A 19,192-nucleotide genomic window follows, 5' to 3' on the forward strand; every position below is an offset into this window, starting at 1 on the left:
CCTATTTAAAAAAAAAATCAAATGTAAACAAACGCTGCCCCCATTAGAACAGCTCATATCTCGGAAAGGGCTGAGCCGAAAAGTATGGCATCACCGGGTACTGACAAGTCAAGGGTAGCGTGAGCAATACAACACCATATTGAAATTGACTGAACTGGTCCTTTAAGTCAGTGATACCGATCCTAATCGATACGTCTCATAGCTTTTGATCTTTCATAGTGTGTCCAGGCCAGACAGAATTGTATCGGCGTATCGGAGTTCCCGCACCAGTTACAGTGCAGTACAAGTGCCTATCTGCAAACTATTCGCGTTCAGAGGTTGTGTACCAGGCTTGTACGAAATTCCGAATGGAAAGAATTTCAATTCAAAGTAATGCCATAATACGAACACTAGGTGGTGGTGTTCTATGTACTTTCAATGGGTGGTGTAGATTAGAAATTCAAGGTAGTGGCACCACCTAGTGTTCGTATTATGGCATTATTTTGAATTGAAATTCTTTCCATTCAGAATTTCGTACAAGCCTGTTGTGTACTGTGGGCGACCGTGTCTTACCCAGGTGAGCCCGCTGGCGTCTGGCTTGTCATCAGGGCTCATGGGCAGTCATGGGTAAGCGATTTGAGCGTCAGACTTGTATCCAAAAGGTTGCCGGTTCGACTCCCAACCCGCCAGGTTGGTGGGGGGAGTAATTAACCAGTGCTCTCCCCAATCCTCCTCCATGACTGAGGTACCCTGAGCATGGTACCGTCCCGCCGCTCTGCTCCCTTGGGGCGCCACTGGGGGCTGCCCCCTTGTACGAGTGAAGCATGAATTCAATTTCGCAGTGTGCAGTGTGCAGTGAAGACTTGTGTGCTGTGGAGTGCTGTGTCACAATGACAATGGGAGTTGGAGTGGTGTTCGCAGAAACAAAACAAGATTTTTTTGATGTTTACTTCTCGAACTTCAACTTTCATGCTCAGATTACTGGTGCTAACATATCAATCATGCTAGGTTAGGAGGATGAACTGTCGACCTGAACACGCTATGAGAGAGCTCAGGCATCAGGCTCCTCTGTTAGGAGTCACTCGTTATTTACCCTGAGATAGATCACTTACATCATACAAGTTAAACAGAATAGACACTTTTTTGTTTTTTTGTTCAACGCTTTTACTTCAGTTCGTCTCTAAACCATGTAGTGTAGCCCACGACCCCATGACACACCGCTACACACACATATCATGTGCACTCGTCCACAAACATCATCTGTTTCACACACACAGCACTGGTAAGTACTTAGTGCACTATCGTGTGATATTAATATCAGTTGAGTTTCACTTGACAATTAACGTCCCACTCTTCAAAGGAAGAATGAAGTATTGCACTCTCTCACACACACACACACAGACACAAACACACTTTGTTTTCAATTTTGCAGTGCTGCAGCAAAATGCTCATTATCTTGCTGTAACAGACATCTTTGGAGGTGAAAAAAAACACACGGTTGTTTGTTTGTAAAGCTGCAGCTATTGTGGTGGTTAGCTTGCTCTTGAAAGCTCTCTCTTTCCCTCTGGCCATGGCTGCGGTACGGTACCAGCTTGTTAAAAGCGGTCCATGGTACACCACCCCACTAGACTACACCATGGCCATGGCCGCGGGCGGCACGTGGCAGTGTACTGTTAGCATAGTAGCCTATGGTGAGACCGAAGGTTAGACTAGTAGCCGTAGTAGTAGCTGTTTCAACAACGCAGTCTCACCCCAAGTAGTCAATTTCTGACTACCTTGGACCAGACTGCAATTTTTGACGTCTTGGGTATTCCTTCCACGTCACATTTTGACTATGTGGCCTAACCCTAAACCTATTCCTAAACCTAACCTCAATGACGTTATGCTGCCACAAGGGGGCGCCTTTGAGGACATAGTCAAAATGTGACGTGGAAGGAATACCCAAGACGTCAAAAATTGCAGTCTGGTCAAAGGTACTCAGATATTGACTACTTGGGGTGAGACTGTGTAGCTGTTTCAACCATGACGGGCCATGCAGGATTAAGCTGCGTTGGCGTTGGCAATAAGCTTCTTAAGGACACGACACCCACCCCATGGGCCTCTTGATCCTTGAAGGAGGTGCAGGACACTACCTGTATGCGGTAGGCTCTGAACAGGACACAGGAAGTACAGCGGGGCTTAGCGTGGGGGCTACTGGATGTCCTTTCACATCCATGAGAGCTACAGACTTCACAGTCATACGTACATAATCAATATCATGTAAATAAACATTTTCAAATGGGGGGCTTAGTGTGGAGGCTATGTCCTATCACGTCCATGATAGACTTAACAGTCATATGTACATCATCATCAACGTAATGTAAATAAACATTTTCAAGACCCTTGCTTGTATAGTGTCATAGATCATGTACAAAAAATGAGCTGAAATGTGTATGTGTCTGTGTGTGTGTGTGTGCACGTGTGTGTGTGTGTGTGTGTGTGTGTGTGTATGTGTCTGTGTGTGTGTGTGTGCTGCTGACCTGCCGGTGTGTGTGTGTTCAGGGATCTTGAGCAGGTTGCTGGTGCCGTATGAGGTGGCTGCGCCTCCTCCTGTCTCCTCTGCTCTCGTCTCCTCCTGCAACCTCCTCTGGGCCTCCTGCACACCAGCAGCCAGGGGAGAGGAGGAACACAGAGGAGAGAATAGAGTCATACAGAATACATGAGAATAGAATAGAATAGAATAGAATAGAATAGAATAGAATAGAGTAGAGTAGAATAGAGTAGAATAGAATAGAATAGAAAATAATAGAACAGAATAGAATAAATTAGAATAGAATAGAATAGAATACAATAGAACAGAACAGAATAGAATAGATCAGAATATAATAGAATAGAATAGAATAGAAAAGAGAAGAGCACAACACAATGGAGTCATACAGAGCAGGGCAGGTGGAAGGAGCAGCACATAGGACAGCACAACACAATAGAATGGAGTAATACAAAACAGAATAGAATAGAACAAAACAGAACAAAACAGAATGGAATAGAACAGAATAGAGTGAAACGTAATAGAACAGAGTAGAATACAACACAATAACACAGAACAGAACAGAATAGAAAAGAGGATCAGGGGGAAAGAAAGGAGAGGAGCATAGAGAATAATAGAATAGAAGACAATGGAATAGAATACAATACAGTTAAAATAGAAAGAGTTTAGACTAATAGAATCGCCTCATTTGTACTGTATTTTATATCAAGGTCCAGTATAGGGTCTCATCTTTGGTAAGGTCAATCATAGATATTGTATACTCACACCTCACTGAGAGCAATTTGAAAAAATAGATTATCACATATTTGCTATCCAATAGCATTACAAGATAAAAGATACAAGATGTTTTTCTGTCATATTTAGGTATACTGTTATCATGACTTATGAGCAATGAGTTTTGTACTCAAAAACTCCCAAAAAGAAAGACAAATGTAGGAAAAAGGTAGAAAAAATCTTTTCAGAGAAAAAGGCAGATTTAAAAAAGGAGAATTATGTGGAATGTCTCTAGTCTCTAGTCTAGTCTATGGCGCTTCAGGGCAGTTCAGCATCTTAAACGTACACTGTGCAGGAAAAGGTCAAAAAAGGTACTGTACTATGCTGCTCATTGAAACTGGGCTTCCTATTGCCGTTTACTAAGTAATAAACAAATATTTCCTAGTATGGTCCAAGTAGAGTCATTTTGCAGCTAAAAATTCAGAAATTCAAAATGGCGGACCATGGAGAAGATCCCCCATTTCATGTATGAAAAGTGCAATTTTCCCAGAATTTGTTGGTGGTGGTAAGTATTCATGAAAAAGATAACATTAGTGAATGAGTAGCATGGATTCTGGAAATAAACAACTAAAAATCTCACACAGTGTCCCTTTAATGGCCTGTGGGAAGAAGCTGCCCTTCAGGCCTTCAGTTTCATTGCCAATTCTTAAATACTTGCCTTTTCTTAAAACACATTTATTTCCTCAACATTATACCTCACCTGAAGCCCTGAAGATCCACATGCCACTGTTGGAAAGTCCTCCTGATCACTAGACTGTGTTTCCTATGTAATCAAACAGTGTGTTCACTGAAAACAAGTTCTCATAATAAACCAAATAAACGATAATTTTTTTGCTACCAAGTCCTCTGTAGGCTACACGTTTCATTAATTGAAACAGAAAAAAACGTTCCCTGCTGTCAGCTTAGGAACAACTTTTGGGAGAATTTTCCCCATTCCTAATCCCGCTTGCAAATTACAATATGACCTTTAAATTGCGCGAGATATTGAATAAAACTTCTATCGTCAATGAGGTCTTGATTCGCGTCACAAAACCACAGGCAAAAAGAGTAGACAGGAGCGTTTAGATATTGAGTTGGAGCTGCACAGTTAAAGGGCAATTCCGGCCAGTTTGGATTCATATCCCATCTTGGGTGGACCCAGGGAAAAGGATGAAAGGGGAAACCGCGAGAAATTTTCATGCGTGCTGCGCAAAGTTGTTCAATTGCGCTGTTTTCGGTTAAACCCTGGCCCGTCGGGCACATATTTGACCTGTTTTAAAGCTCCTAGCGTGCATTAAAACCCTTTTGAACGCTTTGGCCGTGGTGTGTGGGTCCATACAAGTCGATCTAGTGGTTCACAGTTCCATTAGGTAGCATAGGTACGATACAACAGGAGTTTTCAAAAGTGGCGCACCTACCTCTTTCAGCTTCCGCCTTCCAACTACGTCCGCAAAATGGTTCGCCAAAGTGATACTTCATAGTAATCCATTTTATTTTTGTCCACCAAAGACGAGCCACAAGAAACATATTCACACGTTTTCATGTCCTGTGTTGTTATTGTCTCGCAGATTCACTTCTCTGTCACTGAACGCAGTTTAGTGACGTCACGGTGTCACATGACTCCTGGAAGGAACGCCATTCGCTCATCCAGTTATTATACAGAAGCGAGAAAGAGAGGCGCTGTCGTAATATACTGTTTGATATTTTGAGATGGATCCTCCGTTGGGGTAGTTCAATTGAAGAGTTTGGTGGCCATGGTTATCTTTTTCAAACCAGAATATTTGTTACAGATAAAGAATTATTCCTTCCAGGAGTCATGTGACACCGTGACGTCACTAAACTGCGTTCAGTGACAGAGAAGTGAATCTGCGAGACAATAACAACTCAGGACATGAAAACGTGTGAATATGTTTCTTGTGGCTCGTCTTTGGTGGACAAAAATAAAATGGATTACTATGAAGTATCACTTTGGCGAACCATTTTGCGGACGTAGTTGGAAGGCGGAAGCTGAAAGAGGTAGGTGCGCCACTTTTGAAAACTCCTGTTGTATCGTACCTATGCTACCTAATGGAACTGTGAACCACTAGATCGACTTGTATGGACCCACACACCACGGCCAAAGCGTTCAAAAGGGTTTTAATTCACGCTACGAGCTTTAAAACAGGTCAAATATGTGCCCGACGGGCCAGGGTTTAACCGAAAACAGCATAATTGAACAACTTTGCGCAGCACACATGAAAATTTCTCGCGGTTTCCCCTTTCATCCTTTTCCCTGGGTCCACCCAAGATGGGATATGAATCCAAACTGGCCGGAATTGCCCTTTAAGCTACGTTCACACACATCGCTGCTAGTTACTAGCTTCTAGCTCGCTTGCCTACTCGCCACTTGCTCATGGAACGTTCGCTAAACATTCCCGTGGGTTTAACTGCCAATGCAAACGCGAGAAGCACCGAACTCTGCATTCCAATTGGTTACTCGCCTCGCTCAAAGTTGAAATATTTTCAACTCTGAATCCGCCCATATCGCTTGTACACTCCTCGCCAACTCGCCTCCTTGTCTCGCTGGATCACAGACATTCTATTGACTTCCCTCTATTGATTTACCTCAAAGCTAGCTAGCTTGGAAGTAAAATTTGCACTGCCATACCCAGAGAACGGTTGAAAGTCTAGGACAACTGTAAAAGCCAATTATTTAACTCAAGGGGAGGTGTAAAATAAGCTCATTTCCAAAAATGGGACAGTATCACTTTAACTCGCTGAGCGAGTAACTAGCAGCGATGTGAGTGAACGAGGCATTAGACTTGTGCGCCCCTCAGTACCTGCTTCTCCTTCTTCTTGTCGTCCTCCTTCTTCTTCTTGCTCTCCGGCATCAGGTCGTCCAGCCAGCTCAGCTCTCGCTTGCTGAAGAAGAAGTCCAGCAGCTTACGGATGAACACCAACGCCAGCACCTGCACAACACGCATGCACACATACAGACACACACACACACACACACACACACACACACACACACACACACACACACACACACACACACACACACACACACACACACACACACACACACACACACACACACACATAGGGCTGGGCGATTCACCCTGAAAAAAAAATCTAGATTTTTTCATTACCAAACTCGATTCACGATTCACGATTCGATTCAATACCCCCCCCCCCCCAAAAAAAAAAACAAACAAACAAAAAAAACTTGTTGAGCTCTCTAGGCCCCAACGTGGTGTGTGTGAGAGAGAGAGAGAGAGAGAGAGAGAGAGAGAGAGAGAGAGAGAGAGAGAGAGAGAGAGAGAGAGAGAGAGAGAGAGAGAGAGAGAGAGAGAAGTAGGCTCTGTTTGTGTGGCGGTGCCTCTGGTGTGTGTGAGTGAAGCCTACTCGGACTGGACCAGTTTATATGGACATGGGGTAGCCTATAGCAGGGGTTTTCAAAGTGGGGCCTGGGGACGCCTGGGGGGGCGTGAGAGGATGCCAGGGGGGCCGTGGCAGATTGGCAGGGAAAATATAGCAAAATTAATTGAATGACCTAAGTAGCCAAAATAAACCAAAAATAGGCTTAAATCCCAAAGGATTTTTTTTCTTTACAATATTTATGTATTGTGCTTTCTGTAGTAGCCTACCTGAATGGTCTGAGGAATACACAAACTTTATCAAGGTGTGAGACTGGGTGCAAAGAAAAAAATTGTGTGGCACGTCCCATGTCAGGGGGGGCTTGGCTGTATCTACCTGTATGTGGAGGGCTCATAGTAAAGTTTGGGAACTCCAGGCCAAAATAGCCTGATGTAATTTATCTCAGAACATTGCTAATAGAAATGACCAATTGGGATTACATTGAAACATCTCAGAGAAAGAACAAAAAATGTGAGGGGTAAACCCTCAGGCACTGTTGAGATTTGTCGTCACGTGCCATCCATCCCCACAATATATTAATGATGCATTATAGTACAGATGTATGGAGGCTCTTGTCCCAGATGAACAAATTTAGCAATTGCCTGCTGGTTTCCCATCAGAGCCCATAGTAATGCGTCTGAATACATGTCGATGCATCTGAACACTGCTGCGTTAACACAGCGAAAACATTTTGGAGCAACACCCTAAAACAATGCTTACTTCAAGACGGTAACGTTTGCAAGCCTGAGTAGATTAAATATCGCGTTTCATGCATTTAATCAGACATCGGCGCGTTCGCACAGGATTAGAACTAGTTTTACAGCTGGTAATCTCTCCAGACTGCAACAGGTGGTAAAACTCTCGGCGAAGTTTACCGATATCGCCGCTATCTTTACTGACATGGCGCGTTCAGACGCGGTTACTTTACCACAAGTCTCCTAACTAGTCCCGTCCGAGTAGGGCTTTAGAGAGAGGGGGAGAGAGAGCGCGCGAGAGTGCTCCGGTTGCTTGGGTGTATGTGTGTGTGTGTGTGTGTGTGTGTGTGTGTGTGTGAGCGAGAGAGGGAGGGAGAGAGATTCCTTTCAACTCACATGTGTTGGTTAAGATCATAGAGGCGAGGAAGCAGCGCATCCAAAACTTTAAGCATATGTTGAAAACCTCTCTTCTCTGCCGAATAAATTGGAAGCATATCGTAGTCTAGTAGGTAGTTCTAGGCTAATTGCATCCGTGATTGCTTTCCACCTTGCGCCAGTGGTAGGAGTAGAGTAGTTTGTTTAGCATTTTCTCCGCGAGATGTTTTCGTTTCAAATATTGAAACATGCCTGTAGTCCGGCTGCTACGACGTACAGCTTACGTTATGACAACACTGTCATTCACAATTTACAAAGTGGTAGGTTGTTAAATTCATCATTGGTAAAACGATAGGAGGTAGTGTCACCTTTTTTTTGAACAGGAGCCCGTATTCCTCACCCGTTTCACTATATTTCTGTCAAACCATTTCACTCACCACGTTTGTTTGTGCATGTAATGGGGGAGGAGACACAGAGAATGCACTAGGTAGGCTAGACCTACGTCTTCGCCAAGTGGCGAATGCAATGCGCTGTGCGCTTGGATACATAAACTGACAGATGATTAAAAAAAAATCGCATAACGCGATTTCTCAAAAAACAAATCGATTTGACGTTCAAACTCGATTTTAAAATCACATCGATTTTTTGCCCAGGCCTACACACACATACACAGACACAGACACACAGGACGTTATGACCCAGAAGGGCACCAGGGAGGTCAGCTGTGTTGAGGTGTGTGTGTGTGTGTGTGTGTGTGTGTGTGTGTGTGTGTGTGTGATTACCATCATGGGGAAGACCACAGCAGCAGCCGATGCCTTGATGACCCAGAGTAGCACGAGGCAGGTCAGCTGCACCAGCGTGAAGAGGTGCACCTTCCACAGCGGCACGTAGCGCAGGTAGATCAAGTCTGGCTGGTGCTTAGCAGGCATCCCAAACAACTTGATGCGGTCGAAGAACTGATGGAGAGAGAGAGATAGAGAGAGAGAGAGAGGGAGAGAGAGAGGGAGAGAGAAAGTACTTAGCAGGCATGCCAAACAACTTGATGCGGTCGAAGAACTGATGGAGAGAGAGAGGGAGAGAGAGAGAGAGAGAGAGAGAGAGAGAGAGAGAGAGAGAGAGAGAGAGAGAAAGTACTTAGCAGGCATGCCAAACAACTTGATGCGGTCGAAGAACTGATGGAGAGAGAGAGGGAGAGAGAGAGAGAGAGAGAGAGAGAGAGAGAGAGAGAGAGAGAGAGAGAGAGAGAGAGAGAGAGACAATAACTTGATGCGGTCAAAAAACTGATGTAGACAGAGAGAGAGAGGGAGATTCAACACTCGTTTATTGAACCATCTGCGCGTCATCTTACAACGAAATCAGCCTTCACTTACAATCCAATGTGAATGGTACCCCCCCCCCCCCCAATTAAACATTTAAAACCACCTCCCCATTCGCAGCTTTATGACACAACAAACCCCCCACTCCCCGTACAGCCATAAGAGAGAGAGAGAGAGAGAGAGAGAGAGAGGGAGAGAGAGAGAGAGAGAGAGAGAGAGAGAGAGAGAGAGAGAGAGAGAGAGAGAGAGAGAGAGAGAGAGAGAGAGAGAACATAATAACTATCCCCAATGTAAGAGATTGCATGGTTTAATCTGGAGTTGATGAAGAGTGGAGCATGCTCACCTGAATGCCTCTCAGAGAGGAGACGCCCATGTAGAGAAACACTCCATACAGCACCGGCATGGGAATGAACTACACACACACACACACACACACACACACACACACACACACACACACACACACACACACACACACACACACACACACACACACACACACACACACACACACACACACACACACACACACACACACACACACACACACACACAAGATAATAATACAGTCAAGAACATACACACACACACACACACAAGATAATAATACAGTCAAGAACACACACACACACGCAGGAGAATAATACAGTCAAGAACACACACACACACACACACACACACACACACACACACACACACACACACACACACACACACACACACACACACACACACACACACACACACACACACACACACACACACACACAAGAGAATAATACAGTCAAGAACATACACACACACACAATAGAATAATACAGTAAATAACATACACACACACACACACACACACACACACACACACACACACACACACACACACACACACACACACACACACACACACACACACACACACAAGAGAATAATACAGTCAAGAACACACACACACACACACACACAGGAAAATAATACAGTAAAGAACACATACACACACACACACACACACACACACACACACACACACAACAGAATAATACAGTAAAGAACATACACACACACACAATAGAATAATACAGTCAAGAACACATACACACACACACACACACACACACACACACACACACACACACAAGAGAATAATACAGTAAAGAACATACACACACACACAGGAGAATAATACAGTCAAGAACATACACACACACACAAGAGAATAATACAGTAAAGAACATACACACACACACAGGAGAATAATACAGTAAAGAACATATTGTGTTCCGCTCCGCTCACATGCTCTGGTCTGTATTCGTCTGTGCGTGTGTGTCGGCGCGTGTGTTTGCATGTGGCTGTGTTTGTGTGTAATACCTTTAATGCAGAGGTCGTGTGTGTGTGTGTGTGTGTGTGTGTGTGTGTGTGTGTGTGTGTGTGTGTGTGTGTGTGTGTGTGTGTGTGTGTGTGTGTCTGTATGCGTCTGCGTCTGTGCTTGTGTTTGCACGTCACTGTTTTTGTGTTTAATACCTTCAATGCTGAGGTCGTGTGTGTGCGCGCATGTGTGTGTGTGTGTGTGTGTGTGTGTGTGTGTGTGTGTGTGTGTGTGTGTGTGTGTGTGTGTGTGTGTGTGTGTGTGTGTGTGTGTGTGTGTGAGGTTGAAGCTGTGTGTGTGCTTCTGTATCTGTGTGTACTGTAATTGCATATCACTGTGTCTGTGTGCAATACCTTTAATGCGGAGGTAGTGAAGACGGACAGCCCCATGAGTGTGAAGATGAGGAGGCCGGTGATGCAGTTGTGTGTCTGTGTGTCTGTGCGTGTGCGTGCACGTGTATGTCAGGGTTCCCACTCTAATTCAGATATAAAATTCCATGATTTTCCAGACCCAAAAGACAGATTTTCCATGACCACTTCCATAAAAAGTAATGACGTTTAAAAGTTCTTAAAAGTGGGAAAACTGAAGATTATCTTCACCCCTACAGTTGACGCCCAGCCACCGCCAGACTTCAGTGGGCTTATTGCATTTTGGAATGTTTTGCACAACAAAGCGCAAAATCAAGCAGTCTCTGGCGAAGCATTGTAGTATTACCAGTAAGAAACAAGGTTATACACACCAAGCTGTTAAGAAAATTCCATGATATTCCATGACTGTGCATGCAAAATGGTAAAATTCCATGACTTTCCATGACTGGAAAAACTTTTATGAAATTCCATGATATTCCAGAAGTTCCATGACCCATGAGAACCCTGGTGTGTGTGTGTGTGTGTGTGTGTGTGTGTGTGTGTGTGTGTGTGTGTGTGTGTGTGTGTGTGTGTGTGTGTGTGTCTTTATGTGTTTGCGTGCAGTGCTATACCTTTAATGCTGAGGTCATGAAGACGGACAGCCCCATGAGTGTGAAGATGAGGAGGCCGGTGATGCGGTTGTGTGTCTGTGCGCGTGTGTGCGTGCACGTGTATGCGTCTGTGTATGCGTCTGTGTCTTTATGTGTTTGCGTGCATTGCAATACCTTCAGTGCTGAGGTCATGAAGACGGACAGCCCCATGAGGGTGAAGATGAACAGGCCGGTGACGCGGTTGTGTGTCTGTGTGTGTGTGCGGGTGCGTGCGTGTGCGTGCATGCACGTGTGTGTGTGTGTGTGTGTGTGTGTGTGTGTGTGTGTCTGTGCGCGTGTGTGCTTTGTACGTGTGTTTGTACGTGCGTCTGTATATGTTTGCGTGCGATACCTTTAATGCGGAGGTCATGAAGACGGACAGGCCCATGAGCGTGAAGATGAGGAGGCCGGTGATGCGGTTGTGTGTCTGCGTGCGCGTGTGTGCGTGCACGTGTGTGTGTGTGTGTGTGTGTGTATGTGTTTGCGTGCATTGCAATACCTTCAGTGCTGAGGTCATGAAGACGGAGAGCCCCATGAGGGTGAAGATGAGCAGGCCGGTGATGCGCTGCTCGCGGATGCCCAGGAACTTGGGCTGCTCCCCGGGCGCCGAGCACCCAGACTCCACCTTCAGGCTGTTGACGTGGGTGATGCTGAGCACCGTGGCAGCCACGAACCACGGCAACCCCATGATGGAGCACACGCCCAGCATCACCCCCACGATGAAGAGGTCCAGGTGGTACCCACAGCCTTTCTACAAGGACACACACACACACACACACACACACACACACACACACACACACACACACACACACACACACACACACACACACACACACACACACACACACACACACACACAAACACACACAGGTGTAGGAGCAGAGGCAAAGAAGAAGAAGAAGAATAGACTTTATTGTCATGCAAGCATAACATTTGTCTTTGATCTCACCATAAAAACATAAATGTACATTCACTCCATTACTCAAAAAATAAATACATACATAAAGCTTTGCATACATCCCCTCCCTCGCGCCACCCTTCCCAGCATACACATCAAACACAGTTCAAGTCAGGTACCAGATCCAGTCCCTTGTTTTTTTTGTTATAAACACACACATGGCCAGTGGCAGAATAGAAGAAAACTTTTAAAACATCCTCGCCTGCCCAGACATAGCCATGGAGTTATTTCATTTCAACTTGAGTGACTTCAGTCTGAATCTTTTCCATTTCTCCCACTCCATCCAGAGTTTAACACACACACACACACACACACACACACACACACACACACACACACACACACACACACACACACACACACACACACACACACACACACACACACACACACACACACACTCATGTTAAAGTGCACTCAAATTGCCTATGTACGTAATACAGACATTTACTAAAATTGACGGTGCACTCTTGATTACAGAAACGGCGACCACAGCAGCAACAGCGAGCGAGCGAGCAAGCCCCCAAACCCAAACAGATTTTTTTTGGTCTTTCAAAAGTTTTACCAACCATACAATTGAATGCTGGCACTAACCAATTTATGGAATGTATATTAACTCACTTGTGGTTTTCCGTCCCATCTGTCTGTGACCCCTCTGCAACCCCACCTGTGCTGTGGGTCCCCAGTCGACTCCGACCCCTAGTTTGGGAACCACTAGACCAGTATTTCCCAAACTTATACAGCGGGGACCCCCTTTTAGAATTAAGAATATTTTTACGACAATTTTTTTGTCCATTAATATTGCTAGATTTTCCATTAATAGTTTGTCCCTGAATATGGCTAGAAATTAACCTGTGGATTAAACCTGTTAACTTCCCGTTTTTATGCTATGTCCCTTTCGTCCGCGACCCCCCTTCAGTACCTTTGCAACCCCTCTAGGGGTCCGGGCCCCCAGTTTGGGAACCAGTACACTAACACAGTGTTTCCCAACCTTTTTTGTCTCGCGTACCCCCTAAGCCTTTTTGTTGTACAATGAGTACTCTAACCAATGCTATGTATCTATGTCTTCATTACCCACTCAATTGTCCCCCATTCAAAGTTACATTTTTCCACGTACCCCCTGAGGTGTGCTCGCGTACCCCTAGTGGTACACGTACCCCTGGTTGGGAACCACTGCACTAACAGACTGTAACAGATGGAGCAGCACACCTCGCTTCGAGATGAGTCTCCCTCAGACAACCTGCTCTTGGCTGCTCGCTGCTCACAGAAGCTTTCTACTCTAATGCAATAAAGACAGGCTGTAGACTATACACACACTCAAAGGTGTCTGCCGGTGTCTGCATTAACAGCACAGGGCGCCATTAGGTGAGTGAGGTGTGAAATCAATTGAATGGCGGAGAGAAGAGAAGCAGGAGTGGCGTGACTTTTTAAAAGCATGCAAGCTCACACACACACTATACACACATACAAATACAGACAGACAGACAGACAGACAGACAGACAGACAGACAGACACATACACACACACACACACACACACACACACACACACACACACACACACACACACACACACACACACACACACACACACACACACACACACACACACACACACACACACACACACACACAGACACACACATCATTTTGACAGCCAGGCAGACCAGCAGTCTGAGAAGCCCATGCACACATGTAAAGTACAAACTACAGCAGGGGTTCCCAACCTTTTGAAACTTGGGGCCCACTCGAAATTGTCAAAAATGTTCGGGGCCCACCTTTGACCCAATTAAGAATAAAACTCAAATAAATCAACAGCAACACACACCAAAAAATATGATTATTATTTTTGGAAAATGATTTCAAGGCCCATTTGGAATACCTTCAGGGCCCACCAGTGGGCCCCGGCCCATAGGTTGGGAATCACTGCACTACAGTATGAGAGGAGTATACCAAGACCATGGTTAAGTGATAAACCTGGCTAGGTTAACCTGCAGTGATTACCTGAGGTCAGTGGTAACCTGAAGTGGTAAATCAGCTAATAGATACCCCACAGGTGTCATGTAGTGGAAAAAATAAGGACTCCAGGCTCTTGTATTAGATGATTTACCACTACTACCACACACACACACACACACACACACACACACACACACACACACACACACACTCTCTCTCTCTCTCTCTCTCTCTCACACACACACACACACACACACACACACACACACACACACACACACACACACACACACACACACACACACACACACATTGGTTACCTTGAGCTTGTGCTCCTTGCGGTTGACGATGACAGCGGTAATCTGCTGGTCCATGAAGATGAGGATGGTGCAGAGCAGGGCAGGGAAGATGGCGATGGGCACCGTCCACCAGGGGTTGGGGCCTATGGGGTCCATCAGCCAGCCGCGGTTCTTAGACGTGGGCTAGGAGAAAAGACACACGCACACACACACACACACGTACACACACAATATAAATAGTGGAATAGTCTACCCAGATTCTTCTGTAAACAATGTCTATTGTGCAAGGTTCCTGCTGAATTGAACTAAATAAACTAAACTAAACTAAACGATCAATATACAGTACAATATACAGGGTTGGGGCCGATGGGGTCCATCAGCCAGCCGCGGTTCTTAGATGTAGGCTATGAGAGGAAAGACACACGCACGCATGCACGCACGTACGCACGCACGCGCGCACACACACACACACACACACACAATCAATATACAGTATTACTTTGTCCACCAGGGGTTGGGGCCAATGGGGTCCATCAGCCAGCCACTCACTCACTCACTCACTCACTCATTCACTCACACACTCACTCACTCACTCACTCACTCACTCACTCACTCACTCACTCACTCTCACACACACACACACACGGACAATAACGCAATGCAGAATAATACAAGTTGTGATTATTTTCATGAATGTTAAGGGAAATGAATGCTTTGTTAGAATGGGACTAGAATTAGGTCACAATTGAATCCTTCCTGTTCACACTCTCTATTTCCTGATCACCACTGTCTTCTGCAGTAATAGGAGATGGCCAGCAGATGGCAGTGTTTTGCCTGCTTTTAAGTTACAGACGTAGTACAGTGATGAAGCAGGAGTAGGCATTTGTCAGTTAAACAGCTACCTCAGGGGAGCGCTGTGGCGCAACACGCTAAGCCCCCCACATTTGGGCTGGCATGTCCACCCACGGGGACCCTTGTTCGAGTCCGGCCGGGGTCTTTTTTCCCAATCCGTCCCTTGTCTCTCTGTCCCCTTCACTTCCTGTCACCATCTTCGACTATCCTGTCAAAATAAAAGCATAAAAAGCCCCTAAAAAATTACAAATAAAGTTACCTCGAAGCGGTCGGGCACCTGTAGTTTGGGGGAGGGGATTCCCATCAGGTAGTCCACCAGCACCATGATCATGATGGTCAGGAACACTGCAAAGTCACTGATGGTGGAGCGCACCTAAACACACACACACACACGCGCACAGGAGCACGCACGCACACACGCAGGAGCACACACACACACACACACACACACACACACACACACACACACACACACACACACACACATGCACACGTACATGCATGCACTCACACACACACACACACACACACACACACACACACACACACACACACACACACACACACACACACACACACACACACACACACACACACACACACACACACACACACACACACACACACACACACACACACACACACGATGGTCAGGACCACACACTACTTTTTTTTTCCTTTCAAACATTTCTTTATTGAAGCCACACACTACTGTGCAGAAACAAGACGTTGTCGCACTAAGCTGTTGGAGGTTGACAACTAAACAGCTCTTTGTTTCCTGACGCTAATGCCGTGTCCAGACCAAGAGCGAACTACGCTGCCTGGTAGCGTGGGTAGCAGAAGAAGTTTCGCCTTGAATACGCTGTATTCGCTCGAGACGCAGCATTGACATGTTTGATGCAGCTAATCACATAACGGCTCTGGCTTGACAGCCTGGGACATTCGGAGATATGAACGTTCCGATTGGTTGCCGCCGAACAGCGTCAGAGCGAATTCGCCTGCGATTAGATTTAGTTTAATCTTCAAAATTCGCTCTGGTAGCGCAAGAAGCTTCGCTCCTGGCGAATTCGATTTGGTAGCGCAGGTCGCGTGCCCTCCATAGAGAAATAATGACTTCCGTCGCTTCGTTCGCTCCGTTCGCTCTTGGTCTGTACACGGCATTTGACTTGTAGCACTGCTTGTAGCACGGCTGTGGCTATGTGACATGCTATGGGAAAGTAGAGCTCTGTATAAAAAATTATCATCTTGTATGCTTACTTTTAGTCAATTGTATTGTATTGTATTGTATTGTATTGTATGGTATTGCATTGCATATTATTGTATTGTATTGTATTGTATTGCATTGCATTGCATTGTAATGCATTGCATTGCATTGTATTGNATTGTATTGTATTGTATTGTCTTGTATTGTATTGTATTGTATTGTATTGCATTGCATTGTGTTCTAGGTGTGTGGGTGTTGGCTTGCCTTGGTGGGGAAGTATCTCTCTGCCTTGAACTGCTTGAGGAAAGAGGAGAGGAAGAAGGTGGTGAAGAAGAGGATGATGGACCAGAAGAGGACGTCTGGGATGTAGGGCCCGTGGTGGCCGCACGCCGAGCCCACAAAGTCACCGTGCAGCGCCTTGCATGTCTATATGGAACATAACACACACAAATATTACAACATACAGTAGGCCCATAGTGTCACAGCGCAGCGCCTTGCACGTCTATATGGAACATAATACACACCTTCAACATCTAGCAAGCAGAACACAATATGAAGAGTTCAGATGCAAAACCCCCTAACTCCATTTCTGAAGACCTGCACTTCTATATTTTTAGAGAACCCTGTTGTTGGTTTGGTTTACATTTATGTACTTGAAAATACATATAAATAGTTATATTAAATAAATAAAATAAAACAACATGCAATTTTGATAGCTTTGTATGAAATAAAAATGAATTAAGATTATTTTCTGAAAAGGCACTTAGGGGTTTTGCATCTGAACTCTTCATATACACCTTATCATAACATGGGGCCATGGTGGCTGCACGCAGAGCCCACAAAGTCACTGCACAGCGTCTTGCACGTCTATATGGAACATAATACACACCCTCAACATCTAGCAAGCAGAACACAACAATATACACCTTATCATAACATGGGGCCATGGTGGCTGCACGCATAGCCCACAAAGTCACCACGCAACGCCTTGTACGTCTGTAGGGAACATACTATATATTACACACCTTCAACATCAACAGACAACTGACAATGTACACCTTAAACCTTAAACAATATTATAACATAGGCTCGTGGTGGCCGCACGCCGAGCCCACAAAGTCAATGCGCAGCGCCTTGCACGTCTAGATGGAACATAATACACAATACACACCTTCAACATCTACAGAGAACTGATAATATATGCATGCAAACCAGGCACGACCACGGGTGGCGCATTCGGAGGGAAAAACATGCAGTTTTATGGGCGGGCCAGAGGAGCCCAGGCCCCACACGCCCAGCCACAAAGTTACCATGCAGAGCCTTACACTTCTACAGGGGGCAAAAACACGGGCAGGGTTTTTAATAACATGGGAAAGATCAAAAACTACACGACATACATACAGTATGTGATATGTGCAATGACAACTTAGAAATGCCTATACATTACATAGTACTTTAAACTTTTTTTAAAGTCTTGAATTTGTGTTCCATGCCAGGTTTACCTTAGTATATAACCCTATTGTGTTAGTACTGTATTGTTGAAAGAGACAGTTTGAAAGAGTGCTCCATCTCTGCAGTAATGAATACGATGTGTGCTGTTTTGCTGTCTCCTGGTTGTGTAAGCATACCAAATATTCTTTCCATTCTAATTCATAATGGACCGTCTCTGAGCATACTACATGAATAGGAGAGGGCTGCTTTCATTGAGGCCGCTAAAAGCAGTGCAATAAAAAGAATAGTGCTATGCCATTCATATGAATACAGTAGATGTTATACAAGCAATCAAGTGTGATGACTTAATATGTGTTAATGCATAACCCTGAGAGAGAGCACTGGTGCATGTGTGTGTGTGTGTGTGTGTGTGTGTGTGTGTGTGTGTGTGTGTGTGTGTGTGTGTGTGTGTGTGTGTGTGTGTGTGTGTGCATGTGCATGTGTGTGTGTGCATGTGTGTGTGTGTTGTGTGTGGGTGTGTGTGTGTGCGTGTGTGCGTGTGTGCGTGTGTGTGTTATAGACTGACCGGGACATTGAAGGTCTCCCAGGGTATGGAGTCTGAATCGGAGTAGCCCGTCTCATTCCACACCGCCAAAGTCTCATTGGTCACCTGAGCCGGGGCCGAACAGTGACAACTGGGGAGGGAAAAGATGGAAGGATGGAGGGATGAATATGGATGACACCGTAGATAGAGTGGAGGAAGAGTGGCGGGAGAGAGAGTATATTTCGGCAAATGGACTGCGTTTATATAGTGCATTTCCACTCCTTTGAGCACTCAAAGCGCTTTACATTGTATGCCTCACATTCACACTCACATACCGGTGGCCGTGGCTGCCACGCAGGGTACCACCCTGCCATCAGGAGCAACTTGGGATTAAGTATCTTGCTCAAGGACACAATGATGGAGTCAGGCCGAGCGTGGCTTGAACCTGCAACCTTCGGGTTGCAGAACGGCTCCTCTACCACCTGAGGTACCACCGCCCGCCGGTATATCAGTGTGTAGTAATTGGATTGTTAGTGTA

The 19,192-nt window shown here is 45.4% G+C and overlaps 1 protein-coding gene across 1 annotated transcript in view; it reads right to left on the reverse strand.

Moving 5' to 3' along the window:
• Positions 1–19,192, reverse strand: part of LOC134436701 (sodium bicarbonate cotransporter 3-like) — a 177,808-nt gene that overhangs the window by 2,618 nt on the left and 155,998 nt on the right. Inside the window, exons 16-25 of the mRNA XM_063186038.1 lie at positions 18,697–18,805; positions 16,944–17,105; positions 15,735–15,848; positions 14,645–14,806; positions 11,904–12,155; positions 9,388–9,456; positions 8,511–8,684; positions 6,079–6,207; positions 3,981–4,043; positions 2,499–2,614 (exon numbers count right to left, since the gene is read on the reverse strand). Of these exons, the coding sequence (XP_063042108.1) occupies positions 2,499–2,614; positions 3,981–4,043; positions 6,079–6,207; positions 8,511–8,684; positions 9,388–9,456; positions 11,904–12,155; positions 14,645–14,806; positions 15,735–15,848; positions 16,944–17,105; positions 18,697–18,805 (1,350 nt within the window). The remainder of the gene's footprint in view (positions 1–2,498; positions 2,615–3,980; positions 4,044–6,078; positions 6,208–8,510; positions 8,685–9,387; positions 9,457–11,903; positions 12,156–14,644; positions 14,807–15,734; positions 15,849–16,943; positions 17,106–18,696; positions 18,806–19,192) is intronic.

This window comes from Engraulis encrasicolus, chromosome 20 (genome assembly GCF_034702125.1).
Source record: "Engraulis encrasicolus isolate BLACKSEA-1 chromosome 20, IST_EnEncr_1.0, whole genome shotgun sequence".
Classification (NCBI taxonomy): Eukaryota; Metazoa; Chordata; class Actinopteri; order Clupeiformes; family Engraulidae; genus Engraulis; species Engraulis encrasicolus.